The sequence below is a fragment of the Urocampus carinirostris genome, chromosome 5 (assembly GCF_059441175.1).
Source record: "Urocampus carinirostris isolate Australia breed hairy pipefish chromosome 5, RoL_Ucar_1.0, whole genome shotgun sequence".
Taxonomy (NCBI): Eukaryota; Metazoa; Chordata; class Actinopteri; order Syngnathiformes; family Syngnathidae; genus Urocampus; species Urocampus carinirostris.
In genome coordinates, this window is record NC_142353.1 from 15587823 (window position 1) to 15612147 (window position 24325).

The 24325-nt window shown below is 39.6% G+C and overlaps 3 protein-coding genes across 3 annotated transcripts; all 3 read left to right on the forward strand.

Moving 5' to 3' along the window:
- The first annotated feature begins 489 nt into the window (after window positions 1–489).
- On the forward strand, window positions 490–9505 carry rbm19 (RNA binding motif protein 19). Its single transcript, XM_088335932.1, has 24 exons — window positions 490–657; window positions 742–924; window positions 1009–1122; window positions 1209–1247; window positions 1608–1854; window positions 1984–2273; window positions 2343–2402; window positions 2506–2584; window positions 2708–2779; window positions 2874–3080; window positions 3171–3301; window positions 5104–5231; window positions 5304–5400; window positions 5493–5603; window positions 5672–5872; window positions 5945–6014; window positions 6099–6253; window positions 7388–7448; window positions 7537–7616; window positions 7708–7763; window positions 8183–8299; window positions 8389–8494; window positions 8606–8726; window positions 8816–9505. Exons 1-24 carry the CDS (start codon window positions 622–624, stop codon window positions 8896–8898), a joined length of 2844 nt encoding a protein of 947 aa, XP_088192058.1. The 5' UTR covers window positions 490–621; the 3' UTR covers window positions 8899–9505.
- A 4413-nt stretch (window positions 9506–13918) lies between these two features.
- Window positions 13919–18009, forward strand: plbd2 (phospholipase B domain containing 2). The gene is made up of 12 exons (XM_088335049.1): window positions 13919–14168; window positions 14248–14341; window positions 14446–14604; window positions 14803–14903; window positions 14981–15195; window positions 15329–15423; window positions 15534–15694; window positions 15881–15973; window positions 16051–16122; window positions 17190–17342; window positions 17422–17584; window positions 17664–18009. The coding sequence occupies exons 1-12, from the start codon at window positions 13963–13965 to the stop codon at window positions 17832–17834; spliced, it is 1683 nt and encodes a 560-aa protein (XP_088191175.1). The 5' UTR covers window positions 13919–13962; the 3' UTR covers window positions 17835–18009.
- Window positions 18010–19205: 1196 nt separating this feature from the next.
- Window positions 19206–24087, forward strand: LOC148365558 (transmembrane protein 248). The gene is made up of 7 exons (XM_088335933.1): window positions 19206–19371; window positions 19634–19810; window positions 22006–22270; window positions 23306–23399; window positions 23507–23648; window positions 23723–23863; window positions 23963–24087. The coding sequence occupies exons 2-7, from the start codon at window positions 19649–19651 to the stop codon at window positions 23981–23983; spliced, it is 825 nt and encodes a 274-aa protein (XP_088192059.1). The 5' UTR covers window positions 19206–19371; window positions 19634–19648; the 3' UTR covers window positions 23984–24087.
- The last annotated feature ends 238 nt before the right edge of the window (window positions 24088–24325 follow it).

Sequence of the window (24325 nt, forward strand, 5' to 3'; positions counted from 1 at the left end):
CTCTTGAGGTAGCACAGTACATTTAATGACTTAATTTGTTTTAAAAAGCGGTTTAAGATTGCACTGTAAAAAAGAAAAACATAAAGAACATCATTCTTTTTTTATTTTAAGTATTATTTTCTTCTTTTTATGTACTAATTATGTGCTAATGAGTTAGTACAGTGAAATGTTTGACATAACTTCATTTTCAAACATTTTCGACGGACGGGGTTCCACTGAACTTTTTTATAAATAAAAGTGAACCTTGGTTCAAAAAGGCTTGAAAAACACTGAGTTATACGATTAAAATGTGTATCCATGTTGTATATTCGGACCAGTGTAAAATTACAGCTCAAAAAAAATTTGTGCGAGTCATTGATCTTGGTGTGGCACACTGATTTACAAGGAAATTTGAAAGTGGCACTCCGCACCGAAAAGGTTGCTGACCCCTGCACTATGACTTGGTCGGTATTTGAAATTACGCTGAACTGCGGAGGGGTGGCGCACTTTGCAACGTCAACCAGAGAAGGCGTCGAAGAAGATCATTTCAACATGGCGACCATTGCACTTTCCACGTTACTTTGTTGACAATTATAGAACATCTAACTTTTCGCGTCTTTTGGGAGTTGGCGGCGTCAAAATATGTCGAGGCTCATCGTGAAAAACCTCCCAAATGGGGTAAGTGACAAACTTAGAATTAAAACATGCACTAAAGCGCTAGATAGGGTACCAATAGATTTGAACGTGTAAACCTGTACCTAGATGAAGGAGGAACGGTTCCGAGGGATGTTTGCAGCCTTTGGGACCGTGACTGACTGCACACTCAAGTTTACGAAGGATGGCAAATTCCGAAAGTTTGGATTTGTTGGGTTCAAAAGCGAGGATGACGCGAATATAGCATTGAAGCATTTTAACAACAGCTTCTTGGATACATCCAAAGTAACGGTATGTTCTTGTAAAGCTGTTTTCATCGTCACAATATATTTCTCAATGGCCATTGATGTGTTTGACTTTTTTGCACCATTTCAGGTGGAGCTGTGTAAAGCATTTGGAGATCCTACTAAAGCAAAAGCGTGGAGCAAACACACTCAGGGCTCTGAACCTGACAAACCTGCCACACCAACTAAAAATGCTAATGCAAAGGTTGACAATCTACAATGTTTATTCATAAAAATAATGGATATAATCCGATTTATTTTAAAACAAAAGTTTGTGTGTTATGCTTTTAGGAGAAGGGGAAAAAGGAACATCTCAGTGCACTGAAAAATGTGAGTTGTGTTTCATTATTATTTTGTATATAAACTGCATTTAGATTAGGCTATGGTACTGTTGCTCATCAATTCCAGCTAAAGTGTTCTTTTTATTGTCATGGTTATGTTTCAGACTGTAAAATAAATTGTCTAGGCCTGGTTATGAAGGACAACAATTTTATTACATCCCTTGTATTGTATCAGATCTCACAGCTTACCTGTGAACCCGTTGAGGATAAGGATGTAAAAAGTTACACATAATGTTTTGTCCATAGGGAAAGTTCCGACTGTAAGCTAAATGAATTTCAAGCAAGTCGTCAGAAGACACCTATCCTTTATTTTCAAACATAACCTGCATATAAATGTGATGTTCATCAGTTAGAGCAGGATGCCGCTTTCAAGGAGTTCCTGTCAGTGCATCAGAATCGTAAACAAGCACCAACATGGGTGAATGACACTTTGCAACAAGCGGTCGAGCCAGACCTTGTCAAGGCAAAGAGCACGAAGAAGCCAGCTACTGATGATTACCTCAACTTTGACTCTGACCAATCGGATGATGAAAATGAGGAAGAAGAAAAACAAGATGAAGAAGATGAAGAGCAGGAGAAAGACAGCAAAAAATACTGTAAGTAAATGTGGGAATTGTTAACACAGACATCCTGTCTAAATAAGTAGAAGTTGTTTAATGTTTTGTGAAGTAGTTTTATAGTAAGCAAAATACTAGTTGGTAAAGCAAACACGATGCTATTTCTAGGCCCTGCTAAAGAAGCTCTTAAGTCCAGCTTGTCAGATATGGAGTATCTTCGCTCAAAGATGGTAAATATGGAGGATGCCATGGATGATAGTGACGAACACAGGGACACCATGGATGACAGTGACGAGCAGGAGGAGAAAAAGCGGCCGGCTAAAGAAGACGGTGGTCCTGCACAGCTCAACGACAGCGCCTACGAAAGTGGAGACCGAGAGAACTCACTCAAGATGAAAACTTCTGATTCTACTGAGGACATGAATCGGAGAAAAGCTAAGAAAAATGCTATTCAAGAGGTGATAATCCGTCTGAATTATGTTGTTCAATTAACCATTTCATTTGACAGTTATCTGTTATTGTTCCAGATGAAACCAGCAACTGCTTTCACAGTTAAGCTGAGAGGAGTCCCATTCACTGTAAACGAGGTGAAAAGACTTCTAATTTTTGTAGTAGCTTTTGTTCTGAGAACAAAATCAAATATGACTCTTTGAAATGAATGTTATCATATTGTTTTCTGATGAAAAACAGAAACAGATTCGAGAATTCATGCTGCCACAGAAGCCTGCCGCGATCAGAATTGGAAGAAATGAAAGTGGTAACAGAACAGGTAGGTTATGCAAATCGCATTGTGTAATCTAATGTTGTAAATAATCTAGAATGTAGTTGATAACTTCAAAGAAAATTGTTGGATGAGTCCAAAATGTATATATTTCTCATAACTATGTTTTAGGTTATGTCTATGTTGATCTAAACTCAGCAAAAGATGTGGAAAATGCCTTGAAGAAGAATAAAGACTATTTAGGTGAGAAATATATTGCATAGTATGATTTGATAACATTGAAAGTTATTTAAAAAATTCTGATGTATTTTACTTTTTATGCTCATGTTTGTCTTAGGAGATCGCTACATTGAGGTATTCCGCGTTGAGGCATCTGGATGGAACAAAACTGACCAAAAAGACAAATCTATCGACAGAAACTTCACCAGGAAACTTAAAGAAGACGAGGAAGAAGAGGACCTTGCCGAATCAGGGCGTCTTTTTGTCCGAAACCTTCCTTACGCATGCACAGAGGAGGAAATCCAAGAACTATTTTCCAAACATGGCAAGTTGGATATTCACGACGGGAATACATATATTCTATTGGAAGTGGGATTTAAATTTTAAAGCTCCTTTGTGTTTTTTATTATTATAGGTCCCTTATCCGAGGTGCTCTTCCCCATTGACAATTTAACAAAGAGACCAAAGGGTTTTGCTTTTGTTACCTATATGATTCCAGAGAATGCCGTTGCAGCTTTATCCCAGCTGGATGGGCACATTTTTCAGGTATGTTGGACATGTGACTTGTATGTTGGGGGTGTCATTTGAAGTCACAAAGACAAATCAGCGGAACTTACAATTCTTCTCTAAAAACAATGTGGTGTTTTGCTCCAATCACCCGTCTAAGAGAATTCACACACATTGTTGAGCTCCAAAGAGTGCCCCCTTCCATTTTGTCTAAACTGCTTTGGGGAATTTTGTATGAAATGAAGCTCATTTGAAAAACCGTTCAAAACTAGTACTAGGACGTAAAATATACAATATGAGCAAACGGGTCTTTTTTTAATATTATTTTGTTATTTTGAAAGTTCTAACTGTGTGTCTGGTCTTTCAAGCTGGTGCTGAACGCCAGTGGGTCCTTGGTATACAAATTCTCCTCCAAATACAAGAAAAGTAATTGTTTGCCTATTCGGTCTACATGTGTTTTGTGGACTTGGAGAAGGCATTCTACCGTGTTCCTTGGGAGGCCCTGTGGGGGGTGCTTCGGGAGTATGGGGTACCGCATACTTATCCGGGCTGTGCGGTTCCTGTATGCCCGGGGCCAGAGTCGGATTCGTTTCCGGTGAGAGTTGGACTCCGTCAGGGCTGCCCTTTGTCATCGATTCTGTTCATAACTTTTATGTACAGAATCTAGGTGCAGCCTTGGTGGGAAAGAAGTCCAGTTTGGGGTCCTCAGCATTGAATCACTGCTTTTTGCAGATGATGTGGTGCTGTTTGCTTCTTAGACCGTGATCGCCAGCTTTTACTGGAGCGATTCGCAGCAGAGTTTAAAGCGGCCGGGATGAGGATCAGCACCTTTAAGTCCGAGACCATGGTACTCAGCCAGAAAAAGGTGGCATGCCCCTTCCTTGTTGGGGATGAGATCTTGGCCCAAGTGAAGGAGTTCAAGTATCTTGTTCAGGAGTGAGGGTATGATGGAACGAGAGATCGACAGACGGGTCGTGTAGCGTCTGCTGTCATTCGTACCGTGTACCGGTCAGTCGTGGTGAAGAGGGAGCTGAGCCGAAAGGTAAAGCTCTCGATCTACCGGTCGATCTATGTTCCTACCGTCACTTATGGTCATGAACTGTGGGTTATGGCCGAAAGAACACGATCACGGGTACAAGTGGTTGAAATGAGTTTCCTCCGCAGGGTGGCTGGGCTATCCCTTAGACAGGGATCAGAATTTTCCGCGGATCCGCGGATTTCCGCTGTTTTTGAACCCCAAAGGCATTCCGACTTTTTCACTTTTTCTCTTGCGTAGCAAACAAATTCAAAATCCGACTGTCTCACTCTTTCCTTTATTGCTCTGGCGCACCCTGGCGGCCGTTAGAAAAATTGGCTGCATTGTTGGGGGGGTCTGGGGGGGCTCCGCCCTGCTTTATTCCTGGACGCTGGCTATTTCAGCTGAAAATGAAAATCTCCATTCTGATCCCTGCTTAGAGATAAAGTAAAAAGGTCAGTCATCCGGTAGGGACTCTATGTAGAGCCACTGCTCCTCCGCATTGAGAGGAGCCAGTTCCGGCCCGGGCATCTGATATGGATTTATCCTGGACGCCTCCCTCGGGAGGTGTTCCGGGAATGTCCCACCAGCAGGAGGCCCCGGGGGCGACCCAGGACACGCCCGAGAGACCATGTCTCTAGACTGGCCTGGGAACGCCTTGGGATCCTGTCGGATGAGCTGGAGGAAGTGGCTGGGGATAGGGATGTCTGAGCTTCCCTGTTAAGGCTGCTGTGGCCGCGACCCGACCCCGGATAAGCGGAAGACGATGGATGGATGGATATTTGCAGTTGTGCTCATAAATTTAGAACTGTACCCGTTTTTTTAGGGTCGGATGCTTCACCTGCTCCCATCCACACTTAAGAAGGAAAAAAGTGAATCTTCAGAAGTGGGTGGTCCCGGCTCTTCGTCTTATAAACGTCAAAAGGATGCAAAAAACAAAGCGTCAAGCTCCAGGTAGGCACATTTTTATCAATGATATTCTGTTCTTTAGTTTTTCTTTTTTTAAATGTAACTATACGATTTCAGTTCACACAACTGGAATACACTTTTTCTGGGCACAAATGCAGTGGCTGATGCAATTGCGGAAAAATACAACACTACAAAAAGCAAAGTCTTGGACCATGTATGACATATTTTTCCTAAAATTATTTAGAGTACTAAACTTTTGAACATGATGTGTTTTATTTCTTCCCCCCGTTGTCGTTTTTGCTACAGGAGACAAGGGAAAGTATCGCAGTGCGAATTGCTCTTGGAGAGACTCAGATCGTCCAAGAAACTCGCCAGTTTTTAATTGACAATGGTGTTAGTTTGGATTCATTTAGTCAGGTATGACTGAAGAAAACGTTTATTAGTGGTCACATTTCTTTAACCATTGATTTTTTTATTTTACATAGGCTGCTGCAGAGAGAAGTAAAACTGTGATCTTGGTAAAAAACCTCACTGCTGGAGTGACTGAGTCTGAGCTGGAGGAACTCTTTTCCACTCACGGCTCTTTGGGGCGTGTTGTACTGCCGCCGTCCGGGCTCACAGCTATTGTGGAGTTTCTAGAACCCACAGAAGCCAAGCGAGCTTTTACCCGACTGGCCTTCAGTAAGGTGCGTTGAACTTGTGTTTTCGTTTGTCTGTAATGGAGGTGACTAAAACACACTGGTTTGTCTAAAACGCAGTTCAATCATGTCCCGCTGTATTTGGAGTGGGCGCCCATGGGAGTGTTTGTTGCAGGAAAGCCACCACCAGGTGTGGTATCAGACACACTCCATTAAGACACTTACTTGTACATTTTTAAATTGCTATATAAATATATGTTTTTTTTTCACCTAGTCAAAGCAGCTGTTATGAAAGAAGAGAAAAAGCAAAAGGAGGAAGGTAATAATGACGAGGAAGAAGAAGAGGAGGAGGAGGATGAATCTGTTCCAGGCTCCACACTTTTCATCAAGAATATAAATTTCAGCACAACAGAGGAAACTCTCCAGAAGGTGCCATTATGTTAATCTGATTAATAGACCCCTCTCCGTTTTTATAAACAAATGTGACATTGCCAAGCTGCAAGCGCATTGTTTGGGCAGAATGGCAGAATTCAATTTCGGTTTATACCAGCCTAATGATACAAAAAGATTCTAGATGTTCACATCTCAAATGAGCACAAAGCATGTGCAAGCAGCAAGATGGTTAAATGTTGACCAGACGACCAGTTCATATTTACAGTAGCTTAGTTCACTCATTCATTCAACTTAAAAAAAACACTTTACCACCCACAATAAATACGTAATTGGTGTTAATGGGATCAATAATACTAATAATAAAAATGAGTTTTATTATTAACAATATACTCATGTATTATTACATATAATATAAAATGTAATGTTATTTTTATGATTGGTCTTATAAAAGAGCTACTGGCTAGCACCAGTAGTAGCAAATTTACAGTCAATAGTAGACAACACAATTCTACAAAACAGATCCTACTTACAATTACTAAGGTATTCTGCATTCAAGTAAATCCAAACCAAATAGTAGCAACAACTTTTATCTATCTACCTTGGTCATATCCCTCAAGAGGGGTGACCAACAGCAAGACAAACACAACAACAAAGAAAATAAAAAAGGGAAAAAATAGCAAAAAACACACACAAACATTTTTGGACCATGGCCAACACTAATGCCCAAACAAGTTAGGCACCTCGCACCTAAGTTGGTCATGCTTTCGTCCCTCCAGGTGAAAGGGAGGGATAATTTACCAGATGTGAAATGGGGACCGCAAACGCAGACATTCCTAATGATATCCTCGGGTCCAGTCAGTTCTTTTAATGGCTTGCAGGGAAAGGCTCTTACGGTGCTTTTGACAAATCATGTTCCTTAAAATTGCAATTTGTGGAACTGTACACACAACAGCTGTGCGTATTGTTTTTGTTAATTGTGATTCTTAAAAACGCAACTCAACATACAAATCGTCCTTAGCTCTATTTAAACTTGTCCTCCTTCTCATGCTTTTGGGTCAACAATCCGCATGCATCCTATGGTTATCTGGTGATAATGGTGGCTGGAAAGGCGTCTAAAGGGAAAATATATTCAGTGTTTTTAATTGCACCCTTGTTGTTGTCTTCTGACAGGCCTTCTCAAAATGTGGCAAGGTGAAGTCATGCACCATTGCTAAGAAAAAAGACAAAGCAGGTATTTGCCCCAAAAAATGGTACAAAAGGCATTTTTAGTCAAGTATTTGAAGTTCTGTTTTAAAGACACGAGTTGCTTTTTCTTGCAGGCAAAATGTTGTCAATGGGCTATGGCTTTGTCCAGTATCATACCGCTCAGTCAGCACAGAAAGCCTTGCGACAACTCCAGGTATTTGGATTTCTTTCGTTCCTGTGTAAAGCTTACCATTACGTTGTCTATAGTTCACACATGACGGCCTTTTCTTTCATATTTCCTCCAGCGCTGCAGTGTGGATGAACACAGTTTAGAGCTGAAGATTTCAGAGAGGGCTACAAGGTAAAAAATTTTATGTCAATGTAGGAACTTGGGCTTCCTTAAGTGAGAACTGTATTTTCTGGACTATAAGTTTCTCCAGAGTACAAGTTTCGCCAGCATGGATAATTAAGAAGGAAGACATTTGTTTGATAAAGTCCAACACCAATACATGTCATTTTGAAAGGCAGTTTAAAATAAAAAGTAAAATAAAACAGAACAGAAGGCTAAATACGTCTGTACGGTATATGAACGTCACATAATTGATATGCCTGTTAATTTTGTAACAATGTAACATATTAAGAGTGGTTACTTAACTATCATTTTCAATCAAAATCACTGAATCCAATCACATTTTCATCCTCTGTGTCAATGTAACTGTAAAATATCCAACCCCTTCCGCCTTTTCACTTCTAAGTTTCTTACATCTTTTATTTTTCCAGGACTGCTGATGTTTCACGCAAGAAAAAGCAAGTTGAGAAGAAGCAAACAGGAACAAAGATCCTCGTGCGAAATGTCCCTTTCCAAGCCAGTGTCAAGGAAATTCGAGAACTCTTTTGGTAGTTCCTGTGGACACACAGCTGCTTTTTTAACACCATTTGTTAATTATCAATGGACTCATCTACAATTCTTTCTTTATTTTTCACAGTACATTTGGAGAACTGAAGACCGTTCGTCTTCCGAAAAAAGTGGCAGGTACGGGGAGTCACAGAGGTTTTGGCTTCGTCGACTTTATAACCAAGCAGGATGCCAAGGTTTGGGCAAACCATAAATGTTTTGGATTAAAATCTTTTCCGTCATGGTCTCCACTTTTATATTTCCTATGTATAGCCAATGTGAATAATGTTGTGTGTCCTACCCCCCAGAAAGCATTTGCTGCCTTGTGCCATAGCACCCATCTTTATGGGAGACGCCTTGTGCTAGAATGGGCTGATACAGAGGAAACAGTGGAAACCCTCAGACGGAAAACTGCTGAACATTTTCACGGTAAATGCTTTTAAATACCGTTCTTGTAAAGTGTGATGAATATAATACACGCAACCATGCTTATAACCCATCTTATTTATTGTTTTTAGTGGTCAACAAAAAGCAACGAAAGGCAGAGGTGCTGGGCGAAATTTTGGAAACAATGGAAACTCCAAATGATTCAGACGACTGAAATTCTCTTGAAGCCGGACTGAGTTAGTTTTTAAAAATGTACCATTATTCAATCAGAAGGTGCAATTTGTTTCTATGGAACCTAACATCATTTTATGGCATCCCTGAGCCAGATACTGCAGTTCTTCTGACTTCTGTATGATGAAGACATTTGAGTCCAGTAACATCACACCAGGCTGTTCTTGCCCGCCACAGGAAATGGTGCTCCTACGGGCCTAGTTGATTAAGGGATCTAACCAACCAACCAACACGATGCACACTTCCATTATTTATCATGTTAGCAGGGATGAACTAATGTGCTGTCAAAGCTTTCATTGTCTAGAAATGTTTGAATACACTTTGAAAACCGTTAATTTAGTGTGAAATACACAAACATTTTCAACTGTTGTTTTTGATTGTTTTCTCATTTTACGGATGTTTTTTTTTTATATAGAATGATTTGAGATGTTTGTTTTAAATGAAATGTGTAATATTTGGTCCTTTGTTGTGGTGTGTCCAACGTGAAAGTCAAGATTTGCTTTATTTTCAGAGTATTCCTACTTGCCCAACAATCATTTTAATATCAATTGAGCTGTCAGTTATTTTGTCAATAAAGATAATACAATATATTATTTGATCCCTGCACATCAGGCTTTGCCAACATTTTTAAACCCGAAAAGCTATTTTTTTTACTGATTTTGTGACAAGCCACCAGTTTGAAATGCATAAAAAATAGCAACTTATTTCATTACGTTGTTGTTACAATATCATTGTTATTACTCAGTTGTTTTGATTAAAAATGGTAAAAAATAAGCGCAGTCAACCATTTAAACATTTTTTTAAAGACACTGATCACGTTAAAGAATTTCTAATTCCAGTTAGAAATTACATTTCCTAGAAAATCACTAAGACCCATCATTGGTGAGTTATTTTCAAAACCAGTCTGTGGGCTACTTAGGTGCTCTTTGGGGGCCACCTGGTGCCTGCTTTTACCACATTGGAGATCCCCGCTGTACTAGACAAGTCAAGCTTTATGCTGTACAGACTATTATTACACATCCTCTGATCTAAAACTCAAAATCTCAGCATGAGGAATTAAACCATGAATTTTAAAACAAATTTATTTTCCACTAATTTAAATATCAATTTAGGTACATGTTTGGCCAATGTGTCAGGAAACGTGCAACTTGATTTAAAATGGACAGTGTGTAATATTTAGTGCTTCCTAGTGGTAAAAAAACATTCATTTTAATACTTGGGAAAAATACCTAAACTCATACCCATGTTAATTTCTATTACATAAAATCGAGAAGTTTATATTTCTTTTACACAATGGAATCCCTACCTAAACTCACCATAATGTTTGTCTGGCAACTTGCCGCTTTGCTGTGCCCTGTGGCACTGGTTTTCGTTCGCAATTATTACACACAGGGGCTTTGTATAATAAACAAACACTGCAACATGTATCCAAAAACTACGAAACAATCAGCAAAAAAAAAAAAACGGGAAAAATGGTCCCTTTGAGTTTCAGCACTTGTTTTCGGTTGCACGACGCAGTATACCAACATCTTTTGACCAAATAATACACACTGTCCCTTTAATATTTTAAGTTAAAAAAGTTAAGCACTAGTTCTGGAGTGTAAACCTTTTACTTCCAAAGTAGACCCCCGAACAACCTACTGTATGTAATTGCATGCCAAAGTGTAGACCAGGGGTGTCAAACTCATTTTGACTCCGAATTTTTGACCAGAAAGACTCTCCAAGGCCATAATAACATTGAATATCTACACCATCCTCTACGGCAGGGGTGTCAAACTCATTTTAACTCGGGGGGCCACACGATAGCACAAACATTCTGTCGGGGGCCGGACTAGTAGAATAAAGAGAAAGAAAAAGAGACAAAGAAATAAGAGAAAGAGGGAGGGAAAAGGAGAGAGGGCGGGGCAATGAAAGAAAAAGAGAGAGGGAGAGAGCGTGGGAAACAAAAGATAAAAAGTTGTGAGAGAGGGGAAAAAGAAAGGGAAAGGAAGAAAGAAATTCAAAGAGAAATAGAAAGACAGAAGGAGAGAAAAGAGAAAAGAAAGTGCGAAGGGTATGAAGAGAGAAAGAGAAAAGAGGAAAAAAGGAAGTTAGAGCAAAAGAGGTTAAAAGACACAGAGAGAGACAGAGACAAAGAGCAACAAAGGAAGAGAAAAAGAGAGTCACAGAGAGTGAAAGAGACAGAGTGGGAGAAAAAGGGTGTAAAGGAAAGAAAGAGAGAGAGAGAGAAATAAATACAAGTACAGTAGCTTTGGCAACATCACGTTGACCTGTTTCAACCTGCAGCTTGTTTTTCTCTCGCGCTTCTCTGAGTGTTGTCTCGCGGGCCGGATTCAATCCCTTAGCAGGCCTGATTTGGCCCGCGGTCCGCCTGTTTGACACATGTGGTGTAGACCTATATTTATATTTGATAATGTGTAGGATTTACCGTATACTGTACTGTGATGTGGAAACATGTTTTATTTTGTTGTAGCACAGACGATCAGAATTGAATTACTGTGTAGGGTTGCTCGGTGGGTCGGTTGGACGGGGGGACGGACGGCTCCCTCAACCAGTAGGGTCACAGGGGCACCGTTTTCTGTGGTGTCTCTTGGGCAAGTGCAGCCTGGTGGCGCCCATCCATCCCTGGCCAACATAACTTTACTCCTGAGAAGTTCAAATTCGGACTAATTAATTGATCTTGAAAGTAGATGTTGGTTAATTCATACCTGTCAACCTCCACGGCTCCATGCCCTTACAAAATTTATTTACAAAATAATCTGACACCATATATTTTATTTATTTATTCATTAACCGGTAGTTTAACATGTTATATTGTACATGTGTTTTGTTATATCATATATATTGTTAATGATCTGCATTTATATAGTGCTTTTCAAGTCAATGAAGACTTCCCAAAGCGCTTTACAATGTGCTTCACATTTACCCATTCACACACACACACCAATCTTGGGGTTGTCCATCGATTCGATGATGACCATCTTCTTTTAATTGTGAGTCTGCTGATGTTTGAACAGTCCGATCCTGGATAGTTGTTTTCGACCGCGTAGTGGAATGTCCCGACAGGCGCGTTTTCCTGTCCGGGTACTGTGCTGAGTGGGCAATCTTTAGGCCACCTTTTCTAGGCCTTTCCCCAATTGGGGTGAGCAGTGCGGCCACTAAATAGTGCTGCTCAGACGCACAGGGGTCTGCCGGAAACAGCTGCCACTCAATCCCATCTGCTAACGACCCTTGCCCTGTGCCGCTGACGTGCAGAGGTCCAGCTAAGAGCTTCCAGCTCATTCAAACCTGCTCCCGTCACTGGATACTCCATCGCCGCCAGACTTTTGTGGTCGGAGACTCAGGTAAAAGAGGATACCTGCGCAATGATGGTTTTTAAAGTGGCGTAAGGGGTGCGCTTTCCCCAACGCCACTATCTTGATTGTAAAGAAGATGGTTCCAGTGGCAAGGGAGACCCTAGACGACCGGCATCTTCCTACAACTGCAGGCGGCTGCCGGGATCCAGGACTGTGGGAAACCGCCTCAAAGCGTGTCGCCACCAGCTTTGGGGATCACTCTTAGCCTGGACTCTACCCTTCGACCTGTTCGGCTTGGGTAACCCTGCCAGGAGTACGAGACTCCCGCCGACATAGCTCTAGGGGTCATGGAGACGCACAAAGTGCCCCACCATGATAAGGTGGTGATCCGTCGGGACACAACACACACCAATAGCGGCCGTGCAGCCACGCAAGGCGCCAACCAATTAACATTTTGTTGTGAGATACTGAGTTGCTCGACATGGATGAGGTTTATTATAAAAAAAAGTTCAAAAATTAATTAGCCTGGACGTTCACTAGAGAAGGAAAAAATACATGCAAATATAATTAAGTAGAATAATACATTTTCTTATTCAAATTATGAATTCATTTTCTGCATTAAATCATTGTTGGTAATATACTGATTGAAGGGATAACCACAAACCTGTCTTTTTACGTTTTCTCCTTTTATACTTCCTTTTTTTCTTAACTTCTTTATACAACAACAATGATTCGTAATATAATGCATCAAAGCAAGTGGAGCCGTTTGAGAAACGGCTCTCTGTAATGAGTTGAGCCAAAAAAGCCGGTTCTCTAAAAAGAGACGGACTTCCTTTCACTACATAACTACCACACGAAGTCCGAGGCGGCGGATGCATGCGCACAGTAGCATCAAACCGCTCGCTTCGTTTGCAACGGAAAAAAAACGATACCGAGATAGAGGCTACCGCGGCAAACTCGTTTGACTTGATTGATTTGCCGTTTCGTCATAGTCGGTGTATACCGGATTGTACCCATAATTGACAAATTTGCGTTTTTCCGTAGATTTTCTTGTACGTCGTAAACGTCTTTAAATGCATAATAAACGTACTTTGTATGGCAAAAACGTACAGGTTGATTGGTATGTTAATTAAATGATCAACAGCTAACGATTGGAAGTTGTTGCACCTCCTTTGAAATTGGTCTTTTCTGTGTTTGTTGCGGGCAGCGCGGCGGAGCAGTGATTAGCGCATGTCAGCAGAGTTCTGAGGTAATGAGATGGAACATTCCTGTGTGGAGTTTGCATGTTCTCCCCGTACTTGCGTGGGTTTCCTCCGGGCTCTCCGGTTTTCTCTCACATTCCAAAAACATGCAGGTAAGGTTAATTGGCTGGTCCAAATTGCCTCAAATTGTGAATGAGCGAGCAAATTGTCTGTCCCTGTATGCCCTGCGACTGGCTGGCAGAGTGTTCCCCTGCCCACGGCCTGAACATAGCTGGGATGGGCTCCCGCACCCCCGCGACCCTACTGAGGATAAGCGGTGCAGAGAATGAATGAATGAGTGAATGAATGAATGAATGAATGAATGAATGAATGAATGAATTTGTTACCGTCTCAAAATTTGCCACATACAAAATGGCGAAGCCGTAGTTTGTGAGAGGAGTGTATGTAGTATGTTTATGACTAGAAGCTGCCCTAGCGGTTTCATATCGGACCTTGGTTGTTGTCAGGTGACTGCTTCCTCAGAATATCATGTGACATTATCGCGACAACATGGCCAACCCTTCAGCTGGAGCGTCAATCTTATTTAAGTTTTTCTTCGTTTTTATGCTTACTTATGTGTTTTTCAGTAACTTGGTTACAGCTGAAGTGCAATCGGCGTACATTGACAAAAACACGGGGCAGCTGCTTCTCAAGGAAGGTTATATCGAAGATTTTGTTGCGTGGGCTAATTTTACCGACAGCATTCATACGACAGGGTAAGCACCGCTAAATCTTCACATACATTTATGACATATTTATTCCTACACTCACTAAGTCTGATTGTATACAATTTAGTTGGTCTTTTCTGGAGGTGACCACTAGCAATCAATACAATGACAGTATCCAGTCTTATGCTGCGGGAGCTGTGGAAGCTGCTGTGACATCACAGGTCATTTTCTAAAAAAAAAAAAAAAAAAAAAAAAAACATGTTAAAGTTCTATATTTGCTTGCTTTCGCTAAAGTTGTTTTGCTGTTGGGTGTTTCTGTGTGCAGCTTATCTACAAACATTGGATGAACACTCTAATGGGTTACTGTGGACCGTTCTCAAAAGATTCTGGTTATTGTGATCGTCTCAATAATTACATCACTATTAATCTGCAGTGGATTCAGGAACAAATTGAAAAGGAGCCAAATTCACCTTACTGGTACCAGGTTAGTTGGATATTCTTTAAGTACATAAATGCAACGCCAGTTTGTGTTGCTTGCCAATAGAAAACATGTTAATTAGCTTCAAAAGTTATCTAAATCGAATTACATTTAAAGTGATTGGCATTGAGTGGCATTGTCTTGTAACCGCCTTACTGTCTACACTACAATGTATACAATCTGTTGTTTTATCTTCCATTGCAGATTCGACTAGCTCTTCTTCAACTCAAAGGTCTAGAGGACAGTTACAATGAAGACTTGTCATTTCCTACTGGCCCGATATCCTTTAACCCTTTTGGTTTTATGTAAGTATATACCTTTGTTTGATTCACACAGTAAACTTCATGCCCACCAAGTAAAATGGTTTTATAATCAAAATCAGACTCTTCCAAATGGGTGGCGATCTGGAGGACTTGGAATCGGCTTTAAATAAATCCAGCCTGACTCAACCAGTAGGATCTGGCTCATGCTCCGCTCTCATTAAGTTGCTGCCAAACAACAAAGATCTTCTGGTCTCACATGACACCTGGGGGACCTACCAGTCAATGTTGCGCATCATGAAGAAATACTCTTTCGCTTTCAAAGTTTCCCCTTCTGGTATTTTCTTGTGCAGTATCATGTGGTTGGATGCAGTATTTACTCATGTTAATCCTTTCCATTTTTAACAGATGTCAACTCTACATTATTATTTCGTTTGGGATACTATTTGTGATATCTATTTTCTTCCCAGATAATCTTATACTTCCTGGAAGGATCCAGGCATTCTCATCCTACCCTGGTTCAATATTTTCTGGCGATGACTTTTATATCCTTAGTAGTGGCTTGGTAAGAAATTGTATTCGTAACTGTTTGTGGTCACGATTAAAAACGTTCATGAAGAACTGGATCCGTGTTTTTTTCCCATTTTGTTATACTTTTCCATCATGTTTCCACAGGTTACCCTGGAAACGACTATTGGAAACAGCAACCCAGCTTTGTGGAAGTTTGTTCAGCCCTCAGGCACGGTCATGGAATGGCTAAGAAATATTGTGGCTAATCGTATGGCAGTTACTGCAAAAGCCTGGGCAGAGTTATTCAGCAAGTACAACAGTGGCACGTATGTTTCAAATCAAGTCACGTTTATTTTTTATATCCCTTTATCCCAAAACTGGACTGCACAGGTTACAATTACAGTGTTTTGGCATCTTAAATACTCTTAAATCTAAGAATAAGCTCCTCTTTAATCTGGAAATAAGTTTTAAATAAAGATGTATTCCAATATAGACTGTACATATTTTTTTAGGTACAACAACCAGTGGATGATTGTGGATTATAACAACTTCAATCCAGGCAAAACCAACATGAAAGACCTGTTTGTCGTGCTGGAACAGATTCCGTGAGTGTATTAAACTTTAATTAAGGGATTGGTTTGTTTGTTAAAAATAAGCTTTTGATATCCTTTTAACATTGCAGAGGTCAAACTGTTTTTACTGATAAAACAGAAGAATTACTTCAAAAAGGATACTGGGCAAGTTATAACATACCGTAAGTATCGATTCATAATGTAGGGTGTTCCAAAAATCTTGGGCACAGTTTGACATTGAATATCTCAGAAACTATTAAGGATATAAAACACCTCTGGTCAATTTAGAAAGCTTGTAATCCCAATTTATGCATGAAATGTTCAATGTAAGCACTATTGGTCACACGACATATCAAGCTAAGAGTTAAATTCTTGCCAAACATGTCCCAGAATTGTATTGACAATGGTTGCAACGGCTTCTGTTATTCCTGCCTTCATCTCATCCACGTTTCTAGGAATAGGCGGCACCTAGACCAATCCTTTAACAAATCCCCATGAAAAGAAATTGCATGGTTTGAGTGCAAAGGTTTTGGGTGGCCAGGACATGAAATACTGATCTCTCGCCCGGACCACCCATTCCATCTGTCTGGCAGTGTTGTGTTCAGAAACGTGTGCTGTTTATGTGGAATATTTTCCTTTAGCTCTTGGACTAACTGGCTTGTAAGACGCCATTTGCAGTCGTCTTCTTAAGACACGGCGAACAGTTTGTGTAGGACACTGAAGTTCCCACTTGCTCTTCTGATGCTTTCTTAACGGGGGAAAGCAGTTTGAACGTGTTCAATCACATCTGAAATTGAGGGGCGTCCTGTTTTTTTTTAGCTGGGCATAAGCACCCATATGCGATAAATTTACCATTCCATCTCACAACAGACTTCCTCTTTGGTGGCTCCTTACCAAATTTTCTGCAAAATGCATGTTTAACAACTGTCCGTGATTTTGTTTTTGCAAATTCAAGCACACCTAAAACACTTTGCTGGTTGAATGATGACCATTAATTGATCTGAAAAGAAAGAATGGTCTGCATTTTTATTTAGCGCTTTCAAGTCAATGAAGACTTCCCAAAGAAGAAAATAAATACCTCACAAAAAACGTAATGTAATTAGCTTTAAAATGGCACAACTTTTGTCGTACTATCGCTTATAGTTAAGGAGATATAAGGACTTCAAATGTGCCCAAGACTTTTGGAACACCCTGTATATACAATTTTTTGAGCGAGACAAAACTCCTAATTCATCTTTTAACTTTGTAGGTACTATCAGGACATCTTTAATGCGAGTGGCTGCAATGAGCTGGTAAAGAAGTTTGGTTCTTGGTTCTCCCTGGACCTCAATCCCCGAGCTCAAATATTCAAAAGGGACCAGAAAACTGTTACAGACCTAGCGTCCATGATGCGCCTCATGAGGTTACGATAATGAAACAAGATAACTTTTTTGTGCATCCAAATAAGACATAATTATGACACTTGTGTTTTACATGTTTAGATACAACAACTTTAAAAAAGACCCCTTGTCACGTTGCCAAGACTGCAATCCACCCGAGAATGGAGAGAATGCTATATCAGCTCGCTCAGACCTAAATCCGGCAAATGGCACTTATCCATTTGGCGCCCTACATCAGAGGTCTCATGGAGGAACAGACATGAAGGTGTTTTTTTTTTTTTTTTACATTCTACAAAAGTATAGGGATTGCCTAAAACATCGTGATGCTTTTTTTTTTGATAAAGGTGACCTCCTATGGAATGTTTCGGCACTATGAGATGCTGGCTGTAAGTGGGCCAACTTGGGACCAGGTGCCTGCCTTCAAATGGAGCACTTCTCCATACAAAGACTTGCTGCACATGGGCCAACCGGATATTTGGGCATTTAAGCCTGTCAAAGTTACCTGGACATCCTAATTCCAAAAATATCTCATATAAAGATGCTGGACTACAAACTCAAATATTGGGGATTATTTGCACTGATTATGCAATAATGGCACATAAGGGAGATTTGCCTGTGAAGGGATATGAAAAATAACCTTTTTTTATGGGTTGCATATGAAATAAATTTGTTACGTGTGTTTGCATTTGATTGAGTCTTGATTTTTTTTGTAATTTGAATAAATATTCACACCTTTTGGCAGGCATTGTTAAAGTAATTGTTATATTCTTATATTTTTTGAATAAATGTTTTGCTTTCTGACATAAGTTTCACAATTTTTCTAAAGAACATTCTAAACCAATAAGACTCAACAATAGCAGAAACAAGTAAAGAAAAAAGAGGAAGGGAAAAAATAAGGAACTAAAGGAATAATAAAAGAAGGATGAAAGTACATTGAAAAATAAAGAAAGGTGGGGGGAGAAAAGAAAAAGGGCAAAAAAACAAGTCATGTTTATTTGTATAGCCCTTTGTACAAGGAGTCTCAAAGGGCTGCAAGGACCAAAGAATATTGATAACAGCAGACAAAAATAAAAACAAAGAAGGGGAAAAAAGACAGATTTTTGGGAGACAGTCATTTCTGCTCCCTCTAGGTGTGATTTTAAGGTTCTTGCATGAGGTTGCTCCCTCATATGTTTCAGATTTAATTTCCCCCTATGTTCCGGTCCGAAGCCTTCGCTCTGAAAATGCTGGTCTCCTGGTGATCCCAAGAGCCAAGAAGAGATCCGCAGGTTCGAGAGCGTTCTCCATTCGGGCCCCGGTGCTGTGGAATGCTCTTCCCCCTGAGATTCGATCTGCAACCTCGGTGGAAAAGTTTAAATCCAAGCTTAAAACACACTTCTATTCTTTAGCATATGAATAGCCTATATTTTATGTTGACAATATCTGTGTATTATTTGCCCTCATGTGGGTTTTAGATCAGGGGATGGTGTCATAATAGTCTGTGGTTTGCAATAATCTGTGGTCTGTGCAGCCCTTTGAGACTCTTTGTGATTAAGGGCTATACAAATAAACATGACTTGACTAGGTGAGCGTCATATTAAATACAAATTTTTCTGCGAGTTTTTTTTTAATGCATGTAAATGATAGTTATTGGACATTTATTTATTAATTAAATAAATCACTGTTTTATTTAATTATATAAGTTTATATTCAGCACTAGAAGGCTCTAAATACTACACTCTGTCCCTTTAAATGCCATTGGCATACTATACCCGTTTATTTGTTTTTAATGCTTTATCGAATCAACGAACACTCTGTACTTGTTGCTCCTGATTGCACACGCAACTGAGTGACGTCACTGATAAATTACCGTATCGCTAATCACGTGGTTTTCCTGGTCCAAACAGTTTACAGTCGTAAAGCGGTAAAGTGTCGTAGAGATAACACTTGTGCTGCTATCAACCGAGCGCATGAACTCCCCTCACACTTTATCTAAGTAAAAAAAATGTGTTTGATAAAGAACACCTTTTTCCCACAAAAATAACGATGTCGTGAGCTTGGCCCTGATTAGAGGTATGTCATTTATTTGTTGCTTATGCAGCATTACTAGGCTGCAACAGGGTTATGCTGATGTAGTATCTACATTGTAGTGCAACAAGGAAAAACAAACTTGTAGCATGATTGTTTTCTAACATGCAATTTGCTAACACGGACGCTGGAGTATAACTGCTCATTTACGTGTGCTTTTGTCTAAGTACCTCTACCGTAGTATAAACTTGAGCACAATCCTATTTAACTTGATGCACGTGTCTTTTCTGCGTTTGCTTCATTTTAGGGTTAGTTGTGTTCAATGATGGCACCTTGGCAGCCGGTTAGCAACTTAAGAGATTACGTGTCCCACAACCCTCCAGCGGTGACATTTTTCTTGTGTCTCCTGACACTAGCTATTTCCTTTGTCTGCCTCGGTTCTTACAGCAATTATCAGATCTTGCCCAATCCCGACACGGCAAAGGTAAGGTCTGCTTATTTATTTTGCTAACTTTGGCGTATTTAGAGTTCTATATCGTAAATAAGTCTAAGTACAATACAAAGGAATTCTGTACATTGTGACACTTTATGGACTTTCTGTCTTCTGCAATTAGAACAATAAATAATTGCGTAGTCTGAAGCAAATTTGGCCCTTATGTTGTTAGGCAGAGGGCAGAAAAGTTACTGGACTAGTTTGGTGAGTATTAAAATTAATAGAGAGAATTCCAGAGTCAAAATTAATTTGAACAAAAGCCAGCCATGTAATAATAGACAATGGACCTCATTTAATAAAGCCATCCATTATCCGCACCGCTTGTCCTCAGTATGGTCGTGGAGGTGCTGGACCACATTCCAGCTATCCCCGGGCAGTGGGTAGGGGACACCCTGAACTGGTTGCCAGACAGTCACAGGGCACACAGAGACGGAGAACTCACTCGCTCGTCACACCTAGAGACAATTCGGACAATTTTGGAATGTGAAAGGAAACCGGAGTGCCCGGAGGAAACCCCTGCAAGCACAAGGAGAACATGCAAACTCCACACAGGAGGATTTGATCCCATGACCTCAGAACTGTGCCTAATCACTCATCAACCGTGCCACCTACATTTAACACAAATTAGAGTAAAATAACACACTCATTTGGTTTGAGACAGTGGTGCACAAAAATTTCAGAAAACAGGCCAGAGTTGGTAAGCTGTAAATATGTGGGGGATGACTATTCAGCCTGGCATTCTTTGAACATTTTTTTAATAAATTGCAGTGGTCGGCGATCAGCTTCACCACCTTGTTATTCTCCTTTGTTGCATTTTCATTTGATTCGCAGGGTGTCATTAAAAAGCGCTGCTGTGCTGTTAAAACAGCTTCCAGTTGCTTCAACTTTTGTTTTGTATTCTATGAAAAAAACCCCACACAATTAGGCAGACACGGGGAGAACTCCTCAATGGGAGACTGCCGTTGCTGGAATTGAACTCTGGACATCCGCACCATGGGGCTTAGCGCTAACCACCTATCCACTACCAAATTATTGTTTGCTAACTAAATTAATTTATTTCATTTGATAACCTATATCGCCAAATATTTACTACAATGGGCAGCACGGCGGCGCAGTGGTTAGGGCATGTGCGGCACAGTTCATGTCTTGGGAACCTCCTGCGTGGGTTCAAATCCAGCTCCAGACTTCCTGTGCGGAGTTTGTATGTTCTCCCCGTGCTTGCGTGGGTTTCCTCCCACATTCCAAAAACATGCATTTCAGGTGAATTGAACGGTCCAAATTGTCCCTAGGTGTGAATGAGCGAGTGAGTTGTCTGTCCCCGTGTGCCCTGCGATTGGCTGGCAACCAGTTCAGGGTGTCCCCTGCCCACTGCCCGATGATTGCTGGGATGGGCTCCAGCACCCCCGCGACCCTACTGAGGATAAGCGGTGTAGCTAATGAGATGAGAGATGAGATTTACTACAATGTGTAATCTGTCAAATGTTAATATTTTATTTAAATATTGAATTAAGTGAAGTCTTGCACATTTCATTAGGTGCTACATTTAATAACTTATTTTGTTTGATGAAGCTGTTTAAGATTACTCTGGAAAAAAATGTCTATTAGATCAAAAATCTTGCATTATATTAACTAAAAATATGAAGGAACATAGTTTTTAAAAAATGGTAGTTCCACCCTCAGATTATTTTGCTCATCTAAGTATCATTCTTATTATTTTCTAGATGAAAATAATATAGTAAAACCTGTAAACAAGGTTAAAAATATAGAAAAAAACTATAACCAAAATGATTAACCCGTATCACTTCATCACTTCCTGAGGCATGGTAACCACAAAGGATGACAAAAACGTTATACTGTCAATTCAGGCCAGATGATAAATTAAACTTTTTTTAAAAATGAAAATTACGTTTTAATTTTTTCTTTTTGTATAGACTATATGCCTCTAGATTTTGAAAGAAAAAAAGTGTGGCTTGGGTTAAAAAAGTTTGGGAAACACTTCTCTTGAGCTTGACTTGTTAAAAATAAGAATTGCAGTATAAGAAAAAAAATAGATGATTTTAATAAGACAGTTGTTCACATTTTGGTGGCACATGTACCTTGAATGGAATATGGGTGAATGCCATGCCTAATGACACGATGTGATTTATTCTTCTTATTGATCATAAATGTGTTGTTTTGTTTCTCAGGACTGGAACCATCTTCTGTCTGCACTAGCGCACTTCCATCTGTGCGTAAAATCCAACCGGAGTTTAGATGAACTTGTGTTCCCAGGCCCATCTCAGGTCACAAAAGCGAAAACGGATAGCGATGCTTTACTTGACTCATCATCACAATCCTCTCGAGTCACAAGTTTGCATCTCAAGGTGCCTCTGGCGGTTACAGCCAGTCATGGCCTTTCTGAAAACCTTCTCCTCTTCACAACATTGACAGCTAGCCAGCTGCATCTTGGGGGTGGGTTTTGTATCAAAACAATTACTTTAAATAATTAATATTGCATATCCTATTGTTTTCTTCGTCTTATTCAGTCATTCTTTCATCTTCCAACCCACTTATCCACACTACATTTGTGGTTTTTATCGTTTTTTTTTTTTCTTAAAAATGCTAAAAATATATTCTGGATTTTAAGGCGCACCCTAAAGGCAAAATTTTGCTATAGTTACTTATACTTTACTATACTACTAATACTGGTACTTTCAAAGGACTCCTTATATACCGGAAAATATTGTAAATCAAATTAGAAATGCATTTTTACAATTAAATGCTACTACTTATAGTAACCATTTATGAGTGAATTAATTGTTTTATTTTATCGGTGAAACCAGTTTTGTTTAAACATCTTTGAAAGGGGGTTTTATTACATTAACCTTTTGCTTTATCGCGGTTTACTTATTACGATTTTGGTACTTGGCGGATTTTCGTTGTGCATTGTGTTCTGCATTTTGGTTGGCTAAACAGAGGAAGATGTTTTCTATTGCCAAAAAAGTTGGACTTCTCCACCCGCTAAACTTGCTCTGGAGCCACATGCAGGTATTTGTCACTCCTTAGTGGCTCCCTGAAGCTTTTTCAAAGATTTTGATCATGGAAAAAATGTATGATTTCTGTAGGACAGAACTGAAAGGTAAATGCCGTTTTCCATGACGTCCACATAATGGTAGCACAGTATCAATTAAAGTAAAGTGGATCGGGTTCTTGATCCTAACAGTTGTTTAAAACACATAGATTATTTTTTGAATTATAATTTGACAGTGAAGAGGTTTTTTTGTAAAAGAAATGTCTATGAAATACAGTACTTTTATTTATTGAACAAATAATTGAAGGTGCACCTTGTATTTTAGAAAATACAGTACATGTTTATCCAGGATTATTATGTCTAATATCATTGTAAAACACGTTTTTATCAATAACAATGATGACGATTCTAATTGTAATGATTGTAAACCAAAATATAATGCATTAATATTGTGTTGTTGTGTGTTTTTCCTTTAGGCAACGAGATTGTAAACATCAATATTTATTCCAAAAACAACACCTACAGCTGCCTCACCTTAAAAGCACCAAGTGCTCTCTTTCCTATGAGCCGGTGAGTTTGATTCCGTCGAAGTGTCTGTTGTAACTCAGGACTTTTAAGATGCCACAGATCAATGTGTGTTTCCTCATTAACTTATTGATTCCATGTTTTTTATGTAGACTTCCCCCTGAGTGTCAGGGATCAGAAAACAACCATTCACCTGTCTACGTGGAAGCAATAGACCAACCACCACAAGCCTCACAAACTTGCTATGGTCTGATTTCTAGGAATGATCCCGCTTTCACTATAATGCTAACAAAGGTACCTCATGATTTGAAAAATTGTGTACTTTTGCAAAAATATGCTAAAGTGCATTTTGTTTTCATTCACTTTAGGAGGAGCAGTGGGTGGCAGTACGGCATCTGATAGAAGTTAGTGTTTGTTTGATAGGAGTTTGTTTAATACTTTGTTTAATTGCTAGCCTATCACGTTCAAAAATGCGCAATCACTACAGGAAGGAGTTGGACATTCAAAATGTAAATATCATTTATATTTTATTGAATAATTGTGAATCACGTCCAACTTTGTTTAGATTATTTACACAAATATTGTTTTGTTATTTTTTTTCATTTCAGGAACCTTTGCTTGACACTTGAGCTTTTTCGTCAACTCCATGTTGAAGGTTCCAGTAAAAGGCAGAGGGAAAAACAACATTCTATCCAGTGGACTCTTAATAAAAGAAAAAATATTTACTTATAAACCAGTTTTCTGCTTACTATTTGCCAGTTACACAAATATTTATATGGTTAATGTGTTTGCCTAATTCAAATCGAAGTTGTGAAACCCCATTAGTTATTTTGCTTTTTAAATGTACTTGATTGTATCTACTTAAGAAATAAGATCGCTGTCAAAAGGGCGTACCTGGAAAAAGACACTAAAGGAAAACTCGTATCTGTAAAAATGCTCCTTGTGTGCGAATCATCCATCCATTCATTATC

Excerpts from the sequence above, each read along its gene's own strand:
- rbm19 (XM_088335932.1), top strand. The coding sequence starts at position 622 with ATGTCGAGGCTCATCGTGAAAAACCTCCCAAATGGG. Across the intron at positions 3,302-5,103 it reads TGGATGGGCACATTTTTCAG|GGTCGGATGCTTCACCTGCT; the intron begins GTATGTTGGACA and ends CCGTTTTTTTAG. Across the intron at positions 6,254-7,387 it reads CAGAGGAAACTCTCCAGAAG|GCCTTCTCAAAATGTGGCAA; the intron begins GTGCCATTATGT and ends GTCTTCTGACAG.
- plbd2 (XM_088335049.1), top strand. The coding sequence starts at position 13,963 with ATGGCCAACCCTTCAGCTGGAGCGTCAATCTTATTTAAGTTTTTCTTC. Across the intron at positions 15,196-15,328 it reads TTTCAAAGTTTCCCCTTCTG|ATAATCTTATACTTCCTGGA; the intron begins GTATTTTCTTGT and ends TTTTCTTCCCAG. Across the intron at positions 17,343-17,421 it reads TCCATGATGCGCCTCATGAG|ATACAACAACTTTAAAAAAG; the intron begins GTTACGATAATG and ends TTACATGTTTAG.
- LOC148365558 (XM_088335933.1), top strand. The coding sequence starts at position 19,649 with ATGATGGCACCTTGGCAGCCGGTTAGCAACTTAAGAGATTACGTGTCC. Across the intron at positions 19,811-22,005 it reads CCAATCCCGACACGGCAAAG|GACTGGAACCATCTTCTGTC; the intron begins GTAAGGTCTGCT and ends TTTGTTTCTCAG. Across the intron at positions 22,271-23,305 it reads TAGCCAGCTGCATCTTGGGG|GCAACGAGATTGTAAACATC; the intron begins GTGGGTTTTGTA and ends TTTTTCCTTTAG.